Here is a 19,106-nt window from a genome sequence, read left to right on the forward strand (position 1 = left end):
ACTTGTAATAAAATCGAATGAAAATACAACGATCGAAAAATAAAATCCAAGAAGGTGGTGAGAGGGAAAGATAAGTGAAATGAGCATCAGTCCATCAAAACAAAAAACAACTATGTATTTGCATTTAGGATTCCATGGTAAAATGCATTTACCAAAATGAACAACAAACAATCCAAACATAATTGGGAGCCTGATATAGGCTTTGGGTCTCTCTCTCTCGTACCCACAGAAGTGTGCGCACATTTCCCGTCTAGCATACTTCTGAAATGCTAGATAGTCGTTCGATTTCTTTGATTAGAATACCTCTTTCCTCTTCAAACTGCTCATCATCTGTAGCTCAAGAGCATAAAGACGCAGCTTTTACAACTGATGAATTCAAAAGAAATAGGCAAAAATAAGATTAAAGCATATGAATTTCTACCAAGTTTTACCTTTGTTGACAGGAAGACTGTGCAAGAGCATCAACAATTTCTCATGGTTTTTCACCAGGATTGAAATGATTTCCAGTGGTTTATTCGGATTGGCAACAAAAACCTGAGTAAAGAAAACAATAATTCAAAGAGAAAAGTGATACAATTGTGAAATTTTCATGTACGAACTATTATCAGCTTAAATTGATGAGATGCAAATGAAAAATGGTAAGAGGAATGCACCTTGAAAACATGAAAAGCCGAGATCTGAATATTTTTGCTTGGATCCTGCATGAAAAAGGAAAGCTCTCTCATTAGATTCTGAAGAGTATTGACATCTAATTTTTTTGTGTATGCCTACAAAGATAAAATAAGATGTTAAAGCAAGGGTGGTATTTGCCACTGATTTTCCTATAACCTCTGGGAATTTAGAAATCTGGATACTGCCATTGTTCCCATTGAGATTTTTATTTTTTGACAAGGTTACATACGAATGGAACTTGAGACGGGCTATGAAAATCTGGCCTCTACCGTATTGACCCAACCCTGTTTCCTGTTCCCGTTGAGAGAAATTGTTATCAGTTAGTACCCATAGCAACCTCGAGGGCTCTGGCCTTGTTGCTGCATGTAGACATATGTTGACACTGCCCCACTTAGGGCTGACACTTTATCAATTGGCATCAAACCGATTGGTGCTCTTAGAGCTGTGTCAACATGTCTGACACAAAGTGTTGACTTATTAGACATGGCATGTCTTAGGTTGAGAAGTCGTGAAGGTTCTCGTGGTTTAAACCTACCTCCTAACTTCAAAGGACTCAGTCTGCCATTGGAGGCAGATGGCAACTACTGTATGGATTTTGGAGATTATATTAATAATAGCCATTACAAAAATCATCAATTTACATAATAAAATAGCTTTTTTGTAGACAAATGTAAGTGTGTGGTAATGGAGAGGCCAGGGACATAGAAGTTCTATACCTTGAGAAGTGTCATCATGATCTTCAAGTTCCGCACTTCTGAGATGTACCGCACCATAATTCGTGCATTTGGAGATTCCAAAAGAAATTCCAAGAGAAGCTACAAAGTAGTATGTTTGTGTTAAAGAAACTCTATATCATGAGTCAATTAGAAGATTTCAGTAGAAACATTTGAACTTGCATAGAAACTAACCTTCAAGCTTTGCCGTCTTGTTACATAGTTTGCAGATGTCAAAAGCATTTCATAAAGCTCAAAGAACTGGAACAATGACTCTTCTGATCAGATAATGCAAAACAAACACCAAGCAGTAAATGCATACCATGATCAACAATTTCAAACTAAATGTCATTTTGAATAAAACATCAATAAAGCCCTAGGAAAACAACCAAATTTAGGAATTTGGGGCCAATGTAGAGGAGTTCAGCAAATCTTAGACTAAAAATTCAAGGAAAATGACACTGCTTGTGAACGACACACACAGACACATAATATATAATTATAAGGGCATACAAAATATGGATGTGGGGGTGTCTTTTGTTAAGTATTCAAAAGTATAGGCAAATAAATTGAACAACGCATTCCCAAGACTACCATCAAAATTTACGAAGAACTAGCAACCGATGCTCGCTTTAGTTAAATATATAGAAATAGCAAGATTCGAGCTAACCTTTTCATAATTAGCGTTTAGGTATTCAGAGACCATAGTCTCATGCTTGGTGAGAAGATCCTGCCAAAATATCTAATTTAGAGTGCACCTCTAAACGAACAAGCACCAGACATCCAATAGGTAAATCCATGTAAGCGATTCTGCAATAGCTGCTTTGCAACAAATAGAAATGAGAAGTTAGAAGGCAAGGAATCTTACCTTAAAAGTAGCGAAAGCATCAGAAGCAATATCAAAGCTTGGAAGATCCACGAACTTGAAGAATAGTTCAAAGCTGGCTGATTCCAACATATATCTGAAAGGGAAGATATGGCAAATCAATCACAAGAAAAAGCAAGATATCCACATAATTCTTCCTAAAGACAAAGAAATCATATGCTTCCCATTATTTTACCTTTAAATGAGAACGGAGTTGTGCAAAAAAAGGGACACCAATATATAAAAGAACACATTAGGTGTTTAAAACTTCTATCACCCTCTCTTCCTCTCTCGTCATTTTGTTATCAATCATGTATACAAGCATCGTGTTTGAACTTTAAAGTTCTATATATATATCATTACTAATTAGTTGGCGAACCCATTTCTGGTGTATTTCACATAAAGTTTGATTATATATTGCCTGAAGCTAAGCATGCCTCATAGTTAAGGGAGAGCCCTCTTTGAGAGTTACTCATTACTTGGCAGCCAAAAATCATTCATGACACTGCAACACTTTAGTCTTGTTTCGGGTGTACTCTTTCATGTAGATTAAGACTTCTACGCATCCTCCAAGACTTTGCCATATGCTAATGGCAAACCAAGTTAAACAAACGAACAAATTACAAATATGAAGAACTGGTTAATATCTTACTTTGCGAGTATTGGATACTTGATACATTCCCTCAACATATTCCCGCAGTTCAAAGCAATTTCTTTGTTATCATAGCTGCCACAGGAAAAAATATTCATCAATCAGCGACATGTATGGTTATATGACAAATTACATGCACTTGCATATATTAATTTATATAAGACATGAACATGTAATGGTTTCTCTGCATGTCTAGGGATCTATTTTGTATATACACATCATAGAATAGAGACAAGTGTTTTGGGTGTGAATAGACAGAATACATAATGTAAGCAGCTAGACAAGAAAAGGAATTTCTGAGCAACCCTCAAAATGCACAAAGAGCTTCAAAAGGAGTGATTAGAATTAAAGATCAGAAGCTACATGTGCTAAAAGTTACTTGCAGTTTCCGAATGAACACATCATGCAAGATAAAATCAACTGACTTAATAAGAACAATATCATAAGAATTTGAGAATATTGATGCATGAAAAAAGGAATTCCAGAACGAACAATTAAAACAATGTAAGAATTAGGAACAAGGAAAAGAAATCAACCAACCATGTTACTAGGAACTCTAACAGCTCCGAATGATTCTCGATATAGCCCACACAACAATAACTAGATCCAACCTTTTGCCTCAACAGAGTCCCCCAACAATGTACTAAATCCTTTCGAGCCTATTAAAAAACAACCAAGATAAGCCAACAAAGAATTCATCGGAAAACCAATTCACCAATTTAGTATGAACTCACGTCCCACCCAAGAACAGGCAATTTGTGAACAAAGAGGTCAAGGACACCCTCCTTGCAAACTTCAAGGGTGATCTGTGAAACTTGATCTGGAATTGGTTCCACATCTCCATCTCCTAAGAGCATTTGTCTCATTGAAAGGAAGTTTTTATCAACCTCTTCTAAAGCCTGCAGCAAATTAAGGCTAGTCCCTATTAAAATTTACCCAAAACCAAGTAGATAATATAATTAAAGACAGATGGACCCTCCTTTTCATCATAATAATTGGAGCATTCAGCAATCAATTAAGAATATTGCACCCACTTCAAATAAAACAACCAATTAAACAATACAATTAAAGAAAAAAAAAATCATTTTGTCCCCTTTATTATTGAAACATAGCAACAATTAATCAAGAAATTTAGACACAATTACAATCAATAAGCAAGACCCAAGTAAATGATCAACAGGATTCTCAGCAAAATATAAAAGCAAGACCCAAGTAAATGATCAACAAGATTCTTAGCAAAAAATAAAAAATTCAAAGAAGAATGCCACTGGACTAGTTTGAGATAAATCTGAGAAACCCAATTTCATGAACATTCATCATCTGAGCCGATTGAAATATCACCCAAGTCCTAATTTCAATGCCTTGAAAGCTCAAGACACTTCAATAAAAGTATCCAGAGTGAATATCATAAGAATGAGATTAGAAACAAAGAAAATATATTTTCTCCATTACACTACTAATTGTGGGGAAAACAATTGTGGGGAAATTGTGGGGAGATAGAGAGAGAGCAAATTGTGGGAAAACAAACATAAAAAGGCGATTTTTTCATCAATTAGTTTACCTTTTCTAGGGCTTGAACTTCTGCAACGGTCTTGGCATCGAGAGCAACGAGAGAATCCCTAATGGCTCTCACAAGCTCAGCTGGACTCTTGGGTCTTGATGATGGTCTAAAAAATGAAAATGACATCCTCTCTCTCTAATCAACCCCTTTTCTCTCTTCTCTCTCTCTTTCTCACCCTCTCTAATCAACGCCTTTTTCTCACTCCTCTCTCTCTCTACATCCTACCTGAGATTGAAGGCAAAATTCTTCGCCTGCATTTTCTCTGATTCCAGGTATTAAAAAGAGATCACATGACGAAAATAGTTGTCTGATGATTTTTAGAAAGAAAGACAAACATAGTAGAAAGGGACAAATGGAGCGAGAGGATGTTTTCTGGTCTCATAAAAAACCCGTCGCCATTTCAAAATCCGGATCGAAAGGATTGTTCACCCATGGATCCGTATCGAGTTATTGGATCGGCAATTTGGATTGAATATGAATAGACATGAATCAATTAACCAAATAAACTATTGAAAAATAAATAAATAAAATGAAAGAAAAATGATCATGTGAGACCCTTCTACATCCATATGTATAGGACTCCAAATGATTACTATTAAATTTGGCACATATCTCTAAAAAAATTATTACATGGGTGTAAGACTTAACTTTTCTAAAAATTTGTGTCAAATTTAATAGTGATTATTTAGAATCCTACACATATAGGTGTCGGAGGATCTCATAGGATCATTACCCAAAATTAAAAAAAAAATAACGTTTATAGGGTGGAATTTTATGAGGACCTAATAAAATATTAAATAAATTTTAAAAGACGGAATATAAATATATCAAATAGGTTTAAGGTAAACGAGATCGAGACTCGTACCATCCTGAAACCGATTTCCTCCTTACTAATTTCCATCCAATTGGTGATTTGAATTAGAAATTGTTGGGTTTTAAAACATTGATTCTCATGCTGTACATTTAACAATACGGCGCACCACCAATGGATTTTTTGGATTGCATGTAACTCAGGGTATCCACCAATGGTGAAAATAAATATAAACAAGCATCATCAAAAGTTGCCTTTGATCTCCGTGATGGACGGTTGTTGATTAGCACGTGCTAGATGATGTGTATATTTCGGTTGAGACTAGAGATATCATTAACACAAAGTTATAACTTTTGAGGGATATTTTAAAGTTTAAATATTTCAAAATTAGCTTGACTAAGACGAAATATATGAAATTGACTTAAGGCATATGTGGTTAAAGTGGTGATGTCATGACATATTGAGTTTCATTCCTACCATGAGACTCATTCTCTAATATAAAAGAAACGAAAATTTATCAAATCATTTTCAAAAAATATACTATCTAATATTTTATCTATTTTTCTTTTTTCTAAAATACATGCGATAATCATAAGACAGTTTACCTTTGATACAATAGGGTCTCGAAAGCCCCTAATGCTCAACGGATGTCTGACGGGGTAATTGAGGGCATACCATGGACCGCACGAACCACACTTGAAGTCTTTAACAAAATATTTGTAAATTTTGTGGAGAGAATTGACGTATGCCAACCATCTTATTTCATTGTGATAGCTTGAGATGTTTATGACTTTTTTTGTCAAAAAACCCTTAATGGAATATATTGTCATGCCATTTGATCAATAGGCTGGAAATTGTTGGATGGGTATTTACTTTCTCTCTCTATCACAATGAAAGAACATTATAATTGGTATTTTTTTACTACTAGTATCTCTATCTAAATATATCGGTACTTTTTAACGTTAATATCTCACTAAATAGATTACTAGGGTATTGGTATTTTCAAATGATAGTATTTCACTAATTGAATTACCATAATGGGTATTTTCAAAATTAGTTACTCCCTAAATCACCTAGTTAGATATTGGTACGTTTGAATTCCAATATCTCAATGGCATTTAATTTTCAAGAGATATTGGTGATTTCAAATACCAGTATTTCACTCTACACCCTAATGTGAAATTTATATCTTTTGACACCATCTCATTAAACAAATCACTCGCGAAACATTAGAATATGTATAAATGAATTTCTTGTGAAGTGTTTAAAGAGCAATATTGGTATTTGAAAATTCCTAGCTTGTCACATAGGTATTTTTTCAAGAAACCACTATAATTTTGAAGAAGGGGCAAAATCATAAATACTTATCTAATATTTGATTCCTATGATTGCTCCTTAGTTTGCTTGTTATATTATGATATCCTATGGACTAATGGATTATTTTCACTTATTTTTGTTTAGTATGAAATCACAACCTGATATCCTATGGACTAATGGATTATTTTCACTTATTTTTGTTTAGTATGAAATCACAACCTATAGTAGTAGTAGTAGTTTTAGGAATAGTTTTTCATAAACAAAAACAAATATTAAATATCACAAAAAACCCAAATCTATTCAAATATTCCACTAATGTGGTCAAATCAATCAATTTACAATAAAATGGTTACTTTCATATTGTGTCATTCGATTATGTCCTAAACTATATTGCCTAGAATGATGTGAAGTGCCTATATTTATGGTCGAAATATTTGTAAGTTGGACCACTTAAGTGATTAAGTCAAATGATGTAAATATCTCTACCTGTTTTAGGTTAAGAACATAAAACATGTTGTCACAATGTTCGAAACTTGGAACGAGCATTAGCAATTTATTATTTACTTTGATTTAAATGGTCTGCATCACTCACACTTGTTTTAGATTCCAAACGCACCATAATTATTTATTATTAAATTCTCTTACCCTAGATTGAGCCCTTCATGTCTTACATAAAATTTTATGAATATGTCATTGATTGGGTTTAGGTGGAAACATCTTGACAAGAGATTTTGCGCATTTCTAATAAAATATAGAGAAATTATCGCAAATATCCTTAATTTAAGCTTAATTGAAAAAAAAAACTTCAAACTTTCGTTTACCTTGTCTACACCATTTTTTCTCATTTTCGACTTATTTTGGACCAAAATGACTTTCACGGTACTCTTACTATCGTAATATATATCATTTCATACGGTATTTAAAATACCGTAGTAACTTCAAGTAATATTACAGTACTTTAAGTACCGTAAAAACGTGAAGCCAATTACGGTACTTTAAGTACCGTAAAAACTAAAACCCATTATACGGTATTTTAAGTACCGTAAAAACTTATCTATCTTATACAACACTTAAAATGTTGTAAATCCTTTTATCATGTTAATCTCTTTCATCTCTAATTCTTTTTATATTTATCTATTTTTTCTCTCTAATTCTTTTTAATATTTATATATTCTTTCACTCTCTAATTCTTTTTTATCTCTTATTTCTCTCCACAATCTCATCATTGTTTCCGTAGATTATGTCCTCTGTTTTGTATAGCCAAAGTCACTGTTTGATTACTCTATCTAAGGAAATGATGATGAGATTGCAGATAGAGAAAGAAGATATACAAATTTAAAAAAACTAGAGAGAGAAAAAATAGATAAACATAAAAAAAATTAAAGATGAAAGAGATAAAAATAATGAAAAAAGGGTTTAGGGCATTTTAAGTGCCATATAACATGGGTTAGTGTTTATGGTGCTTAAAATGCCGTATAAGGGTTAGTGTTTATGGTGCTTAAAATGCCGTATAAGGGTTAGTGTTTATGGTGCTTAAAATGCCGTATAAGGGTTAGTGTTATGGTGCTTAAAATGCCGTATAAGGGTTAGTGTTTATGGTGCTTAAAATGCCGTATAAGGGTTAGTGTGAGTTTACGGTACTTAAAGTATCGTATAAAATGCCCTTAGTATTACGGTACTGAAAGTACCGTATAAAATTCCTTAAGTATTACGGTACTTAAAGTACCGTATAACGTGCACTAACTATTACGGTACTTAAAGTACCGTATAACGTGCACTAACTATTACGGTAATATACGACTACCATGAATGTCATTTTGGTAAAAAAAAAAAAAATTGAAAATGAGGAAAAATGTGTAGATGAGATAAAGAAAAGTTTAGAGTTTTTTTTCCAATTAAACTTAAATGAAGATATATTTGCGATAATTTCCCTTAAATATAAGGCACCTACTTGAAATAGTTTCATGAAAAGAATGGGGTTTTTGTGAGTATGGTAAAAGTAAGCCGCACCTCAAAAGAACCGAAGAGAATGCTCTTTAAATATTGAAAAACCTTCAAATTGACTATCTTGATCTCGAAGTACATGGATATAAAAAAAAATTAAGATTTTAAGTTCTAAAAATAGTACATTTTGTTACACATCATATGGACCACTCACTTCGAAGATTTTAGGTTTGTTTGTTCTACACTAATTTTGGTATGTCAAAAATTGTACTTAGAGATGAAAATATATTTTCAAGCCCATGACGTTCGTGATACCAAAATTACTTCTTCCAATGGGGTTTGAAAGTGTGTATTACTTTGATTGTTTAAGATTAACATCCTCCTGTAAACATTGCCCTGGAAATAAGCCCTTTCTTGGCGGATTATTTGGTTGAACGACCTTAGTGTTACTCCCAAATTTAAATGTTATTTTTAAGCAATCTGAGTATTTCAATGATATTTGATCGTTTTACATAAATATCCTCTATTCAATGCATAATTTAAATATGGGTGAGGTTTGTATAAGGCCTAGTGTCGAAAATCTTATGATAGCTTGAAAATCTATGTTCAATCGTAATTATGAAAATTAAGTTTTGTTAAAACATTACGGATCAAGTAAATCTATAAACACTTGAAAATCTTAAAAATATAATATCAAAATAACTTATTACAAGATCCACTGTTTTTAATACTTGTTTTTTTCTTTTTTCTTTTCTTTTCTTTATATCCATAAACACACGGAAAACACTTACAAATACTCACAAGTGCATTTCTACAGTTTTTTGCTCATAGCTCATCACCATCCAAAATCCATTATAAGATCATGTTTGTCTAATAATATTTGAATTTTCAAAACATTTCTACAAATCATATTCATTAGAAAAATTTCTACAAATCAGTTTCAATAGATTTTTTGGAGCATGTGTGCTTCAACTAACTCGGATATAAAAATAATAATTTTCCAAAAATAAAATAATAAAAATACCTATAAAATATTGGGTAATTATTGCAAGAGTAATGTACTATGAGACCCTCCCACACTCATGTGAGTAGGACCCCAAAGGTCTACCATTAAAATTTGACATAGATATCTAGAAAAGTTAACAATAAACCTATTCACCCAAGTCCCACACCCATGTCATAAATTTCCTATAGATTTGTATCAAAATTTAATGGTGATCCTTTGGGGTCTTACTCACATAGGTGTGGGAGGGTCTCATAGTGTCATTAATCTCATCGCAAATATACCTATATTTTAGATTAATTGGAAAAAAAAACCCAACTTTCACAAACCTCGTCTACACTAATTTTCTTCATTTTCGGGTTTTTTGGGATGAAAATGACATTCATGGTAGTCGTTTTACCATAATTCTTATTAAGTTTAAGGATAATTAAAATACCATAATAACTTGAAGTAGTATTACGGTAATTAAATACCGTAATAACTTGAAGTAGTATTACGGCAATTAAAATACCGCAATAACTTGAAGTAATATTATGGTAATTAAAATACCGTAATAACTTGAAGTAGTATTATGCTACTTTAAATACTATAATAGATAACATTTTCTTTACGGCATTATTTCTACCGTAATGTTTCCATTTTATATGGTACTTCAACTACCGTAATGTTTAACTCATTTTCTAGAGCACTTTTAATCCCATGTACTCCTCTTTCTCTCAACTTTCTCCCTCTATCTCTCTCAATCCCCCTAATAAACCATGTCTATCACATTAACTCTCCCGCCCATCCTTATCTCTATTTCATCTCCATCCGCCCCTAAACTTTCTCTCTTTCTCTCCACAAAACTTTTCTCTCCTTCTTTCTCTCTCAAGTCTCTCTATCTCACATACAAACCCCTTTCTCTCCCCAGTCTCATATATCTTTCATCTCCCTCATTGGTCGAGAAGTAAGCCATACATGTTGCCTAATCAAGGTATAAAGAATGCCGTAAAGAAAATGTTATTTATTACGGTACTTAAAGTACTGTAATTCGACTTCAAGTTATTACAATATTTTAATTACCATAATACTACTTCAAGTTATTACGATATTTTAATTATCGTAAAACTTAATATGAATTATGACTACCGTGAAGCTCATTTTCTCTTAAAAAACTAAAAAATGAGAAAAAATGGTGTAGAAGACGTTTTTGAAAGTTGATTTTTTTTTTTTTTCAATTAAACTAAAATATAAGTATATTTGAGATAATTACCCTAAAATATTAAAGGGAAGGTCATTTTTATTATTTGAGCCATTCTTTTATATTTTACTTAAGTGCGACTTACTAAAGCGCACATCCCCAAATTTTTAGGTTAATTTAATTTGTAAAAAACTTATTAAAATTTAAATATAACCATCTAATAAACGGAATAGTGCTGAGCCACGAGCGAAAGAGCGTAGAAATTAGTTCCTAAGCGTTGTAAGTGGTTTCCTGGTCCACAGGAAAGAGTTTGTGAGGTTTCAACCTTATACTGTAGAAGAAAGGTCTACCTCAAATATCCAAGTCGAGGCCATCTCGTCTTTCCATCAAAGATACTTGCAGAGGCTTAAAAAAAACCCTAATTTTCTCTCTATCCTCACTTTCTAAGAAACCCTTCATTTCCTTCCTCTCTCTCTAAAAAGAAGCATAAACCAGTGCTACAATGGCGGTGGATGTGGCTTCTCATGCTCAGAACAAGCTTCGATGGGGAGAGCTTGATGAAGATGATGCAGAGGACCTCGATTTCCTTCTCCCTCCTCGTCAAGTTGAAGGCCCGGATGAGCATGGCGTGAAAAGGGTGACTGAATTCAAGTTCGATGAAGCTGGAAACAAGGTTAAAATCGTGACCACTTCGAGAACTAGAAAGCTTGCTAAAGCTCGTCTATCAAAGAGGGCGATAGAGAGAAGGCAGTGGAAGAAGTTTGGGGACGCTGCTCATGAGGACGCGGGTAGCAGGCTCACTATGGTCTCCACCGAGGAGATCTTGTTAGAGAAGCCCAGAGCTCCAGGTGCGTTTTATGGGGGTTTTTATGCATTTTTTAGGGATTGTTTTCTAAATCTATTGTTCTGGTCCGAATGGTAGGGTTTAGTTTGTTCATCTACGGTTTTGTTACGAGTTGTAGGGTTTCATTTCTGAATCTGTGGATTTTTTAGGATTTCTAGGATTTAGTGTCTTAATATGATTTATTCATCTCAGTTTCAAAGTAATAATAATGATTTATTCACCTTGGGTTTTGTTATGAATTCTACGATGTAGTTTCTTTATCTGTTTTCTTTATCTAGGATTTCGTCATGAGTTACAGGGTTTACTTTATTAACCTGATTTATACATCTCGCGGCTTTTTTTTTTTTCCTAGTTTGTGTATTTTTGTTTTGCCTTTCTTGAGTTACTTACGATTCAGTTAGCCGAGATACTGAGAGCCTTGATACCTCAGAATTGAAATTTGTTCTAAGAAGAGATATGTATTCTGCAAATTTCTGTACTTTCTTCAGAAAGTTGCATACTTGGAGAAATTACCTTAAGAAAAGGCATATTTGGAAAGGACATGCACATAGCCAGGTTTTTATGGGTTGTTTCTTTTGCAGGTCTTTTATCTTTTACTGTTTAGGTGTAACTGGTGACAATTTGTTGTTGACATTCATGTGATTTTGGAGAATTATTACTCATGTTAGTATGGTTTTGGAATATGTATAAGTATTTGCAGGATGATAATATATAACTACTCTTAATTCAAAAAATATGTAACTACTTATGGAGTTAAAGGGCAAGAAACTTGTTGGTTTTTAAAGTGGGGTAGGTGTGAGTTAGGGTTTAATGGTTTGGTGGTTAACTGAAAGGTGGGCTTTTTTTTTTCATTTGTAACTAAAAGTTTGGCGTTATGAAGGCTTAGCAGGCAATAGATCAGTGGCTTCTATGTGGAAGAGGAGGATGCACATTAATGAGATGGAAAACAAATTGATGAACTACTAGTTGGTGGTCCAAGTGATTTCTAGTATTAGCAATAGTTAAAATTATATCTACCAAGAAAGAAGTAATGTTTATTGATTCAATCCTCCCATGCATATGATAAGGTGCTATCACTAACTTCAAAGAAAGCATGAAAGAGAAGATTGTGCAAGAGAAAAGCATGGGAGAAGTTCTGGTGGTTGAGTAGGTGATGTTAGGTGGCAATGAGGAGATTTGCAGACGATCTAATCTCTAATGAAAAGGGTTTAGGGGCTTGTGGAGCAGAATGGATACTCTGCTGAGTTGAGATGAACAAGAACAGGTCAGAGGAGAGGAATCAACACTGTGGTTAGGCTCTATTTTGAGAGGTTGGTGAATTATACTTTGGAACGATGTTGTGGTTTCGCAAAGCTTCGGCGTAGTGGTAAACCTATCAGTCGAGGTGAGAGGTCAATGGTTTGAATCCTAAGCTTGCTCACCTAGCTTGATGTCCAGAGTTTGATTCTTACACCTGATGACCTGAACTAAAAAAGAAAAAAGTTGATGGGGCTTGCTTTGTTTACCAGTTTTGTTTGTTTGGTTAGTGGAGAGGGTGATCTGGTGACTTGATGCTCTGAAGGAATGTTGGGAAGATGTTAAAATTGGGAGTCGGTCCAAATCTCTTCATCATCATATCATCCAAGCCTTATCCCAATGATTTGGAGTTGGTCCAAATCTCATATTACCATAAAATTTCATACATTGAATTTTAGAATCATAACAAAATATATATATGTATCCACACATTTGAGTTGATAATTGTCTAATCCATCTATCTGTGACTTTCATTATAAAAGAAATGGTATATCTCTCCACATTCATATTTCTATTTGAGAGAGAGTTGTCTTTAATATCAGTTCATACTTTAATAACTAATAATTCAAACTTAATAAGTATTAGTGGTACTATTAATGGTGAACTTCTCAGTGACAATAATGAACCACTTGTCATTATGATAAGATTTGGAACTATTACTCTCTAATTAACGATGACAGAAATGATAACAACTCTATAACCACCATTTCCCTTTCTATAACCTCTTCCTCTACCTTCTCAGCCTCTTTTTATGTTCCTCTCCATACTTTAATTCTTCCCCCCTTCCCCACTTCTCTTTCCCTCGCTGATTTCGTCTGATTACTCTTATCTCTAACCTCCTTGCCTATGTTCTCCATTTTCTCAATTGCCTTCTTACACTTCATTTCTTCTCCTCCCCCCTCTTTCTCTCTCTCATTTCTGTTCCTCCCCTGTTCTTTCCTTCTATTCCCCCCCCCCCCCGGGAACAAAAAACCGAAACCACAAAAGAAAAGAAAAAAAACACCCACCAAATTATTTCTTCCGCTCATTCTCGCTGCTTTTTTAACTCTCTCTCCATCCTCTCTCACCTGCACGAGGGCTTTGAGCACCCAATGAGGGGACTTCCCATCACTGAAGCCATCACTCATTTTTTTGTTAATACTCGAGCAATTCTTTTCTTGAGCACTTGTGGGTTGCCTTACATTCACTTCGCATTAGGACATTTTACATTATTCCTAATAGTTATATATTGTTAAGAGTTCAAAAAAATGATGACAGTGTTAAAGGAAAAAAACTTAGTTGTGAAATCTGTTTTGTGAGAATTATTAGCCAAGATCATCATTAAATGTCTTGCACAGGGGCAATCTTTTGAATGTTTATTTTAAAACATTTCTTACGGTTTATCCTGAAGTTAAAAAACTTGGGATTGGTGGGGCACATGATAGACCCTTAGTTACAACTTTATTAGGAATTAGGAGGTGATAATAGGAGGTGTACAGCATTTTTGGATATAGTTCACCATCTCCGTGGTTTTTGTATATTGCTCCCCTTTGGTGGTAGCCATTTTTTGTACTTGTACATCCTTTTTAGCAACACAATGTTAATTTCTTTAAAAAAAAAAAAGAGTGATTTTTGAGAGGTTAAAGTTTGAACTAGAGGACTAGGCGGCTATTAATCTTAGAGGTTTATCATAAGACTAGGATATAGGATGGGATTGTACGGTAGAATGATGTGCAGTAAAAATTTCAATTGGCAGGTAGGTTCGAAGTATGAGAAGTGAACTTACTAGGAGTCAGTAAATGATATGTTGGAGGGAAAAGGTCAGTAATTCATGATCCTATGGCTAAAACAAAGAGCAATAAATGTTTGTATTCTTCAGAATTGCAAGCATAGGAGATGTAATTTTATGTATACGTTGATATGAGATGTAGTGTTTTTGTAAAATTCTTGTCACATTCAATAGCATTTTTTTGCCGTATTTGAGGTTGTACCCTAGATTGGAGGTTAGAGATTGATATGTTGCCCCATGAAGAAGTAATAGATGGCTGGAACATGGTTCTGAAGAGGTGGTGTAGAAGCCAGAATGTGAGCTGGGTGCTATTTACCAATTTAAAAAAAGAAGCAAAAAAAAAAGAAGAAGAAAAGAAAGCTTGTGCTGGATAGAATATCTAGTCCATATGGTATTTTTACTTGCCTTAAGCTTGTACTGATGGCCAGTGTATAACTAAAGGTGCGGTTTGTATAGAGCCGAGGCTCTAAACAATCAAAGTAAAACACACATTCAAATAGTGTCAAGAAATGTGGTTTCAATACTGGAAATCTTTGTGATAGCCTTAAAATATATTTTAATCTTTAATGATAAAATTTAAAGCTTAAAAAATAGTGTAGTTCGAGCAGATCTATGAAAATCTTGAAAATTCACTATCCAAAAATGCGTTATAAGATGCACCATTTCCAAAACTTGAAATCCGTTTTTTTCTCATGTCCATGCATCTTGATATCGAGATGATCAATTTGAGGATATTTGGGCATCAAAACAACATCTTCTAATAAAATCTTTTAGGTGGGCTCTAATTTGATTGTTTAGAGCCTCGGCTCTATATAAATGTTTTCCATAATTTAATACTTTTAGAGGCTATTGAAATTCCTCTATAAAACAATGATCAATTTCGGCTGAGCATTACATTTTGTTACTTGTCTCAAAAGACTGACGGCAGGATGATATCAAACTATCAAGGAATACAGAGTCAAGTGATTAAAAATTGGAGACTCGGCTTGGGAATGGCCAAGTTGGCTGAGCTCAGGCCCATTGGAGTCCTGAGAAAAAACCATCTGGAGCGGCCCCCAGTCTCTGGTTTTTTAACATAAATTTGTGAAAACATCTGGTTCAAAAAGCAATATCCGGTTCGATTTGGGACTTGTCCAAGTTAGTCCAAGTGACTTAGGTACGGAACCCTGTTGTGTTCCACCCAGTGCTTGTGTTTTTAAACACTGGTACAGACTCTTTTGTGCTTTTAGTAGGTTATTTGTTGACATTCCCAATAGCTCTAAAGTTGGGTAGCCTCTGAAAATGGAATCGTTGTAGGAACTATTCTTTTTTTTTTTGTTGCTCTTCACAAAGTATATCATGCCGATGTTACTGATATATTATTGCCTGTGGCAAATGGAGATCTGCAACCTATTTCTGCTGTGGGTATTTTTTTTATTTGTGATAGAATACTCTGTTGTTTTTGTTTTACTTCTAAAGTACTGTTGAATAGAATGCTTGTAGTTTTTGCATCCTCCATTAAGTTTGCCCAAAGGATGATATCTTCCATGAAGGAGTAGTTAGTATATAATGGAATATTTCATCACTTGGTCATTCATTCAACTTAAAACACTTTATATTACCTCAAAACATAGAGAGAAGCCAAAATCTCTCTCTCTCTCTCTCTCTCTCTCTCGACATTGAGTCCCTCCTTGTGCGCACCCTCTTATTATAGTCTACAGTGGATGAGAAGAGAAACTCCCAATCTCAACTAAAGAAGAGACAGAGAGAGAATAGCACTTTAAACCTTATATATCCATCCGCTCACATCTCCTCATATGTGTTGCCCACTCTCTCACTACAGGTAGCAAAGCTGAAGAACCCAAGACTGCTGGCGACCCCCTAGCCGCCCTGGGCAAGGGTGGTGCCGTCCTTATGGTGTGTCGTACTTGTGGCAAGAAGGGCGATCACTGGACGTCAAAGTGCCCTTACAAAGACCTCGCCTCATCCACTGAGTCCTTTATTGACAGGCCCTCCGCAGCTGAAGGGCCCGCTGGCCCTGCCCAAGATGGGCCCACCAAGGGCACTTATGTCCCACCAAGCATGAGAGGTGGTGCGGGTGGGAAGACCGGAACTGAAATGAGGAGGAGAAATGAAGAGAATTCAGTAAGAGTCACTAACCTTTCGGAGGACACAAGAGAGCCCGACTTGCTGGAGCTTTTCCGAACCTTTGGCTCGGTGAGTAGAGTCTATGTGGCTGTGGACCAAAAGACAGGCATGAGCCGTGGGTTTGGGTTTGTGAACTTTGTCAATAAGGAGGATGCAGAGAGGGCAATCAACAAGCTCAATGGCTACGGGTATGATAACCTCATTCTCCGCGTTGAGTGGGCGACCCCAAGGGCGAATTAGAGGTGAAAATTTTGTTGATTTATTCTTGTGAGTCTATTTTTATTTTTATTTATTAGTTTGTTTTTAACTTTTTGGTGACTCCAGACAACTGAATTTTGGTTTGGTTGGTTAATGTTGTTTTATTGTTTTGTAATGCTATGGACATATGGGAATGTTGCTTGTTCTCTCATTTTTTAGGGGTATTAGTGGTGCAGTGGCAGTAAGATTAGGGAACCTAATAGTAGTAATACCCAAATGATTGTCGTGTTTTTTTTTAAAAAAAACAATTGAAACTATATTGTAACAGGGGTCAACATCGATGGACTGGACGGTGATGGAAGGGGATAAGACCTCCAGATTAGTGACTTGTTTTGTGGGACCAGCATCCCCCATCACTATTCAACTCATTGGTGAGATGGTGATGACCCCTAACCACACTGTTAACATGATTATATGGATCACAATACCAAGTTTTGGAGATTCGAACATCTAACCGGTGTCCAATTTTTTCTTTCTTTCTCTGAAAATTGCTGAGTTTCGGAGACTTGAGCATCTATAACTGATCTCCACCTCATTTCGTCTCTGAAAATTGGTTTGATCTGCACAAGCTCTGGCAATGACTGAGTTTTCATGGCTTTTCGTATTTATTATTTTTTCCCTCAAAATTATGTTTTCTCAATTCCGATTTGGCCTTGAAGTTACTCCCTCATAGGTTGCTCTAGCTTCATGTTGGATGAAAAATAGATATATTTCTAAGTTAGAAGTATTGTTTCTCTTATTCAATTCCATTGAAAACATTAAGGGCAAGTTTGCTTTGCATGAAAAAATATTTTTCAAAAAAAAAAAACTTCACGTAAAAGATTTCTTTCAAGTAATGTGGTTAGGTATAGGAATATTTTTACACCAATTGATTTCGATGCATCTTTTTTGCTTGCAAATTAGGGTAAACTTTTGGGAAAATATCTTATTATTATCTATTTTTAACTTTTATATCAATATTATTTGTTAACAAAAAGATTTTATTTTTTTTATGTTCCACCTTTTTAAACTCATTTGATTTTTGTATTATTAACCTCAACAATTTATAAAATGATATATATATATATATATATCGTATCGTCGCTCTTTGAAAACTCGATTTTTTTTTAAAACTCAAACTTCATATTTCTCTCTTTCAAAATTCTCCTTCTCTCAAACTCAAACTTCATCTCTCTTTTTAAAAATTCATCTCTCTCACATATAAGGTGTGCTCGTGTTCGAGCTCAAGCTAAATCTCTTGGCTGGTAACCTCACCGAGAAGCGAAGAGAGAGAGAGATGGAGTTTTAGAGAGAGATATAGAGTTTGAATAATGTATTATTTTAATGTTTGTTTGGGTAAAAAAATTATGATCAAAGGATCTAGAGGGTTGTAAGATAGAAAAGATTGAGATATTTTACTTACAAGTAATATTCTCAAATTTTAAAGCTCGTGATATATGGAAGGTAAAAATAAAAGATAAAGAGATATTTCTTCAAAACTTTTTCCCATCTCACGTGAGCGAGACGTAACGTAAAGAAATAAATAAATGTGGCATAGTGGTCGCATTCTAAATGTCGAAGTTATGGGGAGCGGGTTTCTTAGAGTATGTCCCCCATGATCAAGTGGTCTTTATTTTGTTTTATTAGTTCTTATGTACTAAACGAGGTATCAACTCAACAGGGAACGCTGGTCAACTTCCGAGTTGTAGAGACTGAAGTCTTGGCCACTCGGTTCTTCACTCTCGTATTCAGTTTTTATTGGTGTTAAAAAAATCACCGACATGATGAGTCGGAACGAGCCAGAGTTGACTTAGGTGAGGAGCTGACTGGTCTAAAATCGCAAGACTGACCTTCCATAGTCCCTGAATCTTATTTTTGAGGGAAATTTATCAAAATACCTGTAAGAGATTTATTTAAAGGGCAATGTTTCCCCTGTAGTTCTATTTTTCCTTTTATCCAACCGTTTATTCTAAATGGAGGGTTAAGATTGTCTCAATCACAATGTCACGTCTTTACACTATTTTATTTTTAATTTTTTTTATGAACTATTTTGACACCAAATTTTGGAAGTCCATTCTTTTATTAAACTCGCACTAACAAAAAATATTTTCAATAA

At 34.5% G+C, this 19,106-nt stretch overlaps 2 protein-coding genes across 7 annotated transcripts; one reads left to right on the forward strand and one right to left on the reverse strand.

The window, feature by feature from the left end:
- Positions 1 to 94: 94 nt before the first annotated feature.
- Positions 95 to 4,715, reverse strand: LOC18440634 (Mo25 family protein). 3 transcript variants are annotated; one of them, XR_016042972.1, is made up of 11 exons: positions 4,464 to 4,715; positions 3,637 to 3,801; positions 3,443 to 3,561; positions 2,903 to 2,977; positions 2,254 to 2,347; positions 2,056 to 2,145; positions 1,581 to 1,646; positions 1,389 to 1,487; positions 654 to 698; positions 432 to 534; positions 95 to 330 (listed from the first exon to the last, which is right to left on the reverse strand). XR_016042972.1 is itself a non-coding variant. In XM_088849933.1 (11 exons), exons 4-11 carry the CDS (start codon positions 2,938 to 2,940, stop codon positions 251 to 253), a joined length of 585 nt encoding a protein of 194 aa, XP_088706059.1. In that variant the 5' UTR covers positions 2,941 to 2,977; positions 3,443 to 3,561; positions 3,644 to 3,801; positions 4,464 to 4,715; the 3' UTR covers positions 95 to 250. The 3 variants fall into 3 exon arrangements, 2 of the variants coding, with proteins under 2 accessions (XP_088706059.1, XP_006850835.1); XM_088849933.1 differs by having other exon boundaries at positions 2,056 to 2,115; positions 3,644 to 3,801; XM_006850772.4 differs by having other exon boundaries at positions 2,056 to 2,115.
- A 6,477-nt stretch (positions 4,716 to 11,192) lies between these two features.
- On the forward strand, positions 11,193 to 18,986 carry EIF3G1 (eukaryotic translation initiation factor 3G1). 4 transcript variants are annotated; one of them, XR_016042979.1, is made up of 4 exons: positions 11,193 to 11,566; positions 16,449 to 16,995; positions 17,280 to 17,382; positions 18,672 to 18,986. XR_016042979.1 is itself a non-coding variant. In XM_088849942.1 (3 exons), the coding sequence occupies exons 1-2, from the start codon at positions 11,221 to 11,223 to the stop codon at positions 16,991 to 16,993; spliced, it is 891 nt and encodes a 296-aa protein (XP_088706068.1). In that variant the 5' UTR covers positions 11,193 to 11,220; the 3' UTR covers positions 16,994 to 16,995; positions 18,672 to 18,986. The 4 variants fall into 4 exon arrangements, 3 of the variants coding, with proteins under 3 accessions (XP_088706068.1, XP_020527150.2, XP_006850834.2); XM_088849942.1 differs by lacking the exon at positions 17,280 to 17,382; XM_020671491.2 differs by lacking the exon at positions 18,672 to 18,986 and having other exon boundaries at positions 17,280 to 17,576.
- Positions 18,987 to 19,106: the final 120 nt, after the last annotated feature.

The sequence above is a fragment of the Amborella trichopoda genome, chromosome 1, assembly GCF_054954075.1.
Source record: "Amborella trichopoda isolate Santa Cruz 75 chromosome 1, AtrichopodaSantaCruz75HAP2 v2.0, whole genome shotgun sequence".
NCBI classification, from domain to species: Eukaryota; Viridiplantae; Streptophyta; class Magnoliopsida; order Amborellales; family Amborellaceae; genus Amborella; species Amborella trichopoda.

Bases quoted from the DNA above. Each gene is read 5' to 3' on its own strand.
- LOC18440634 (XM_006850772.4), bottom strand. From the start codon at position 4,589: ATGTCATTTTCATTTTTTAGACCATCATCAAGACCCAAGAGTCCAGCT. The intron at 3,802-4,463 runs GTAAACTAATTG...AATTTGCTGCAG, and splicing joins AAGTTCAAGCCCTAGAAAAG to GCTTTAGAAGAGGTTGATAA. The intron at 1,488-1,580 runs GTTAGTTTCTAT...ACTACTTTGTAG, and splicing joins CAAGACGGCAAAGCTTGAAG to CTTCTCTTGGAATTTCTTTT.
- EIF3G1 (XM_088849942.1), top strand. From the start codon at position 11,221: ATGGCGGTGGATGTGGCTTCTCATGCTCAGAACAAGCTTCGATGGGGA. The intron at 11,567-16,448 runs GTGCGTTTTATG...CTCTCACTACAG, and splicing joins AGAGAAGCCCAGAGCTCCAG to GTAGCAAAGCTGAAGAACCC.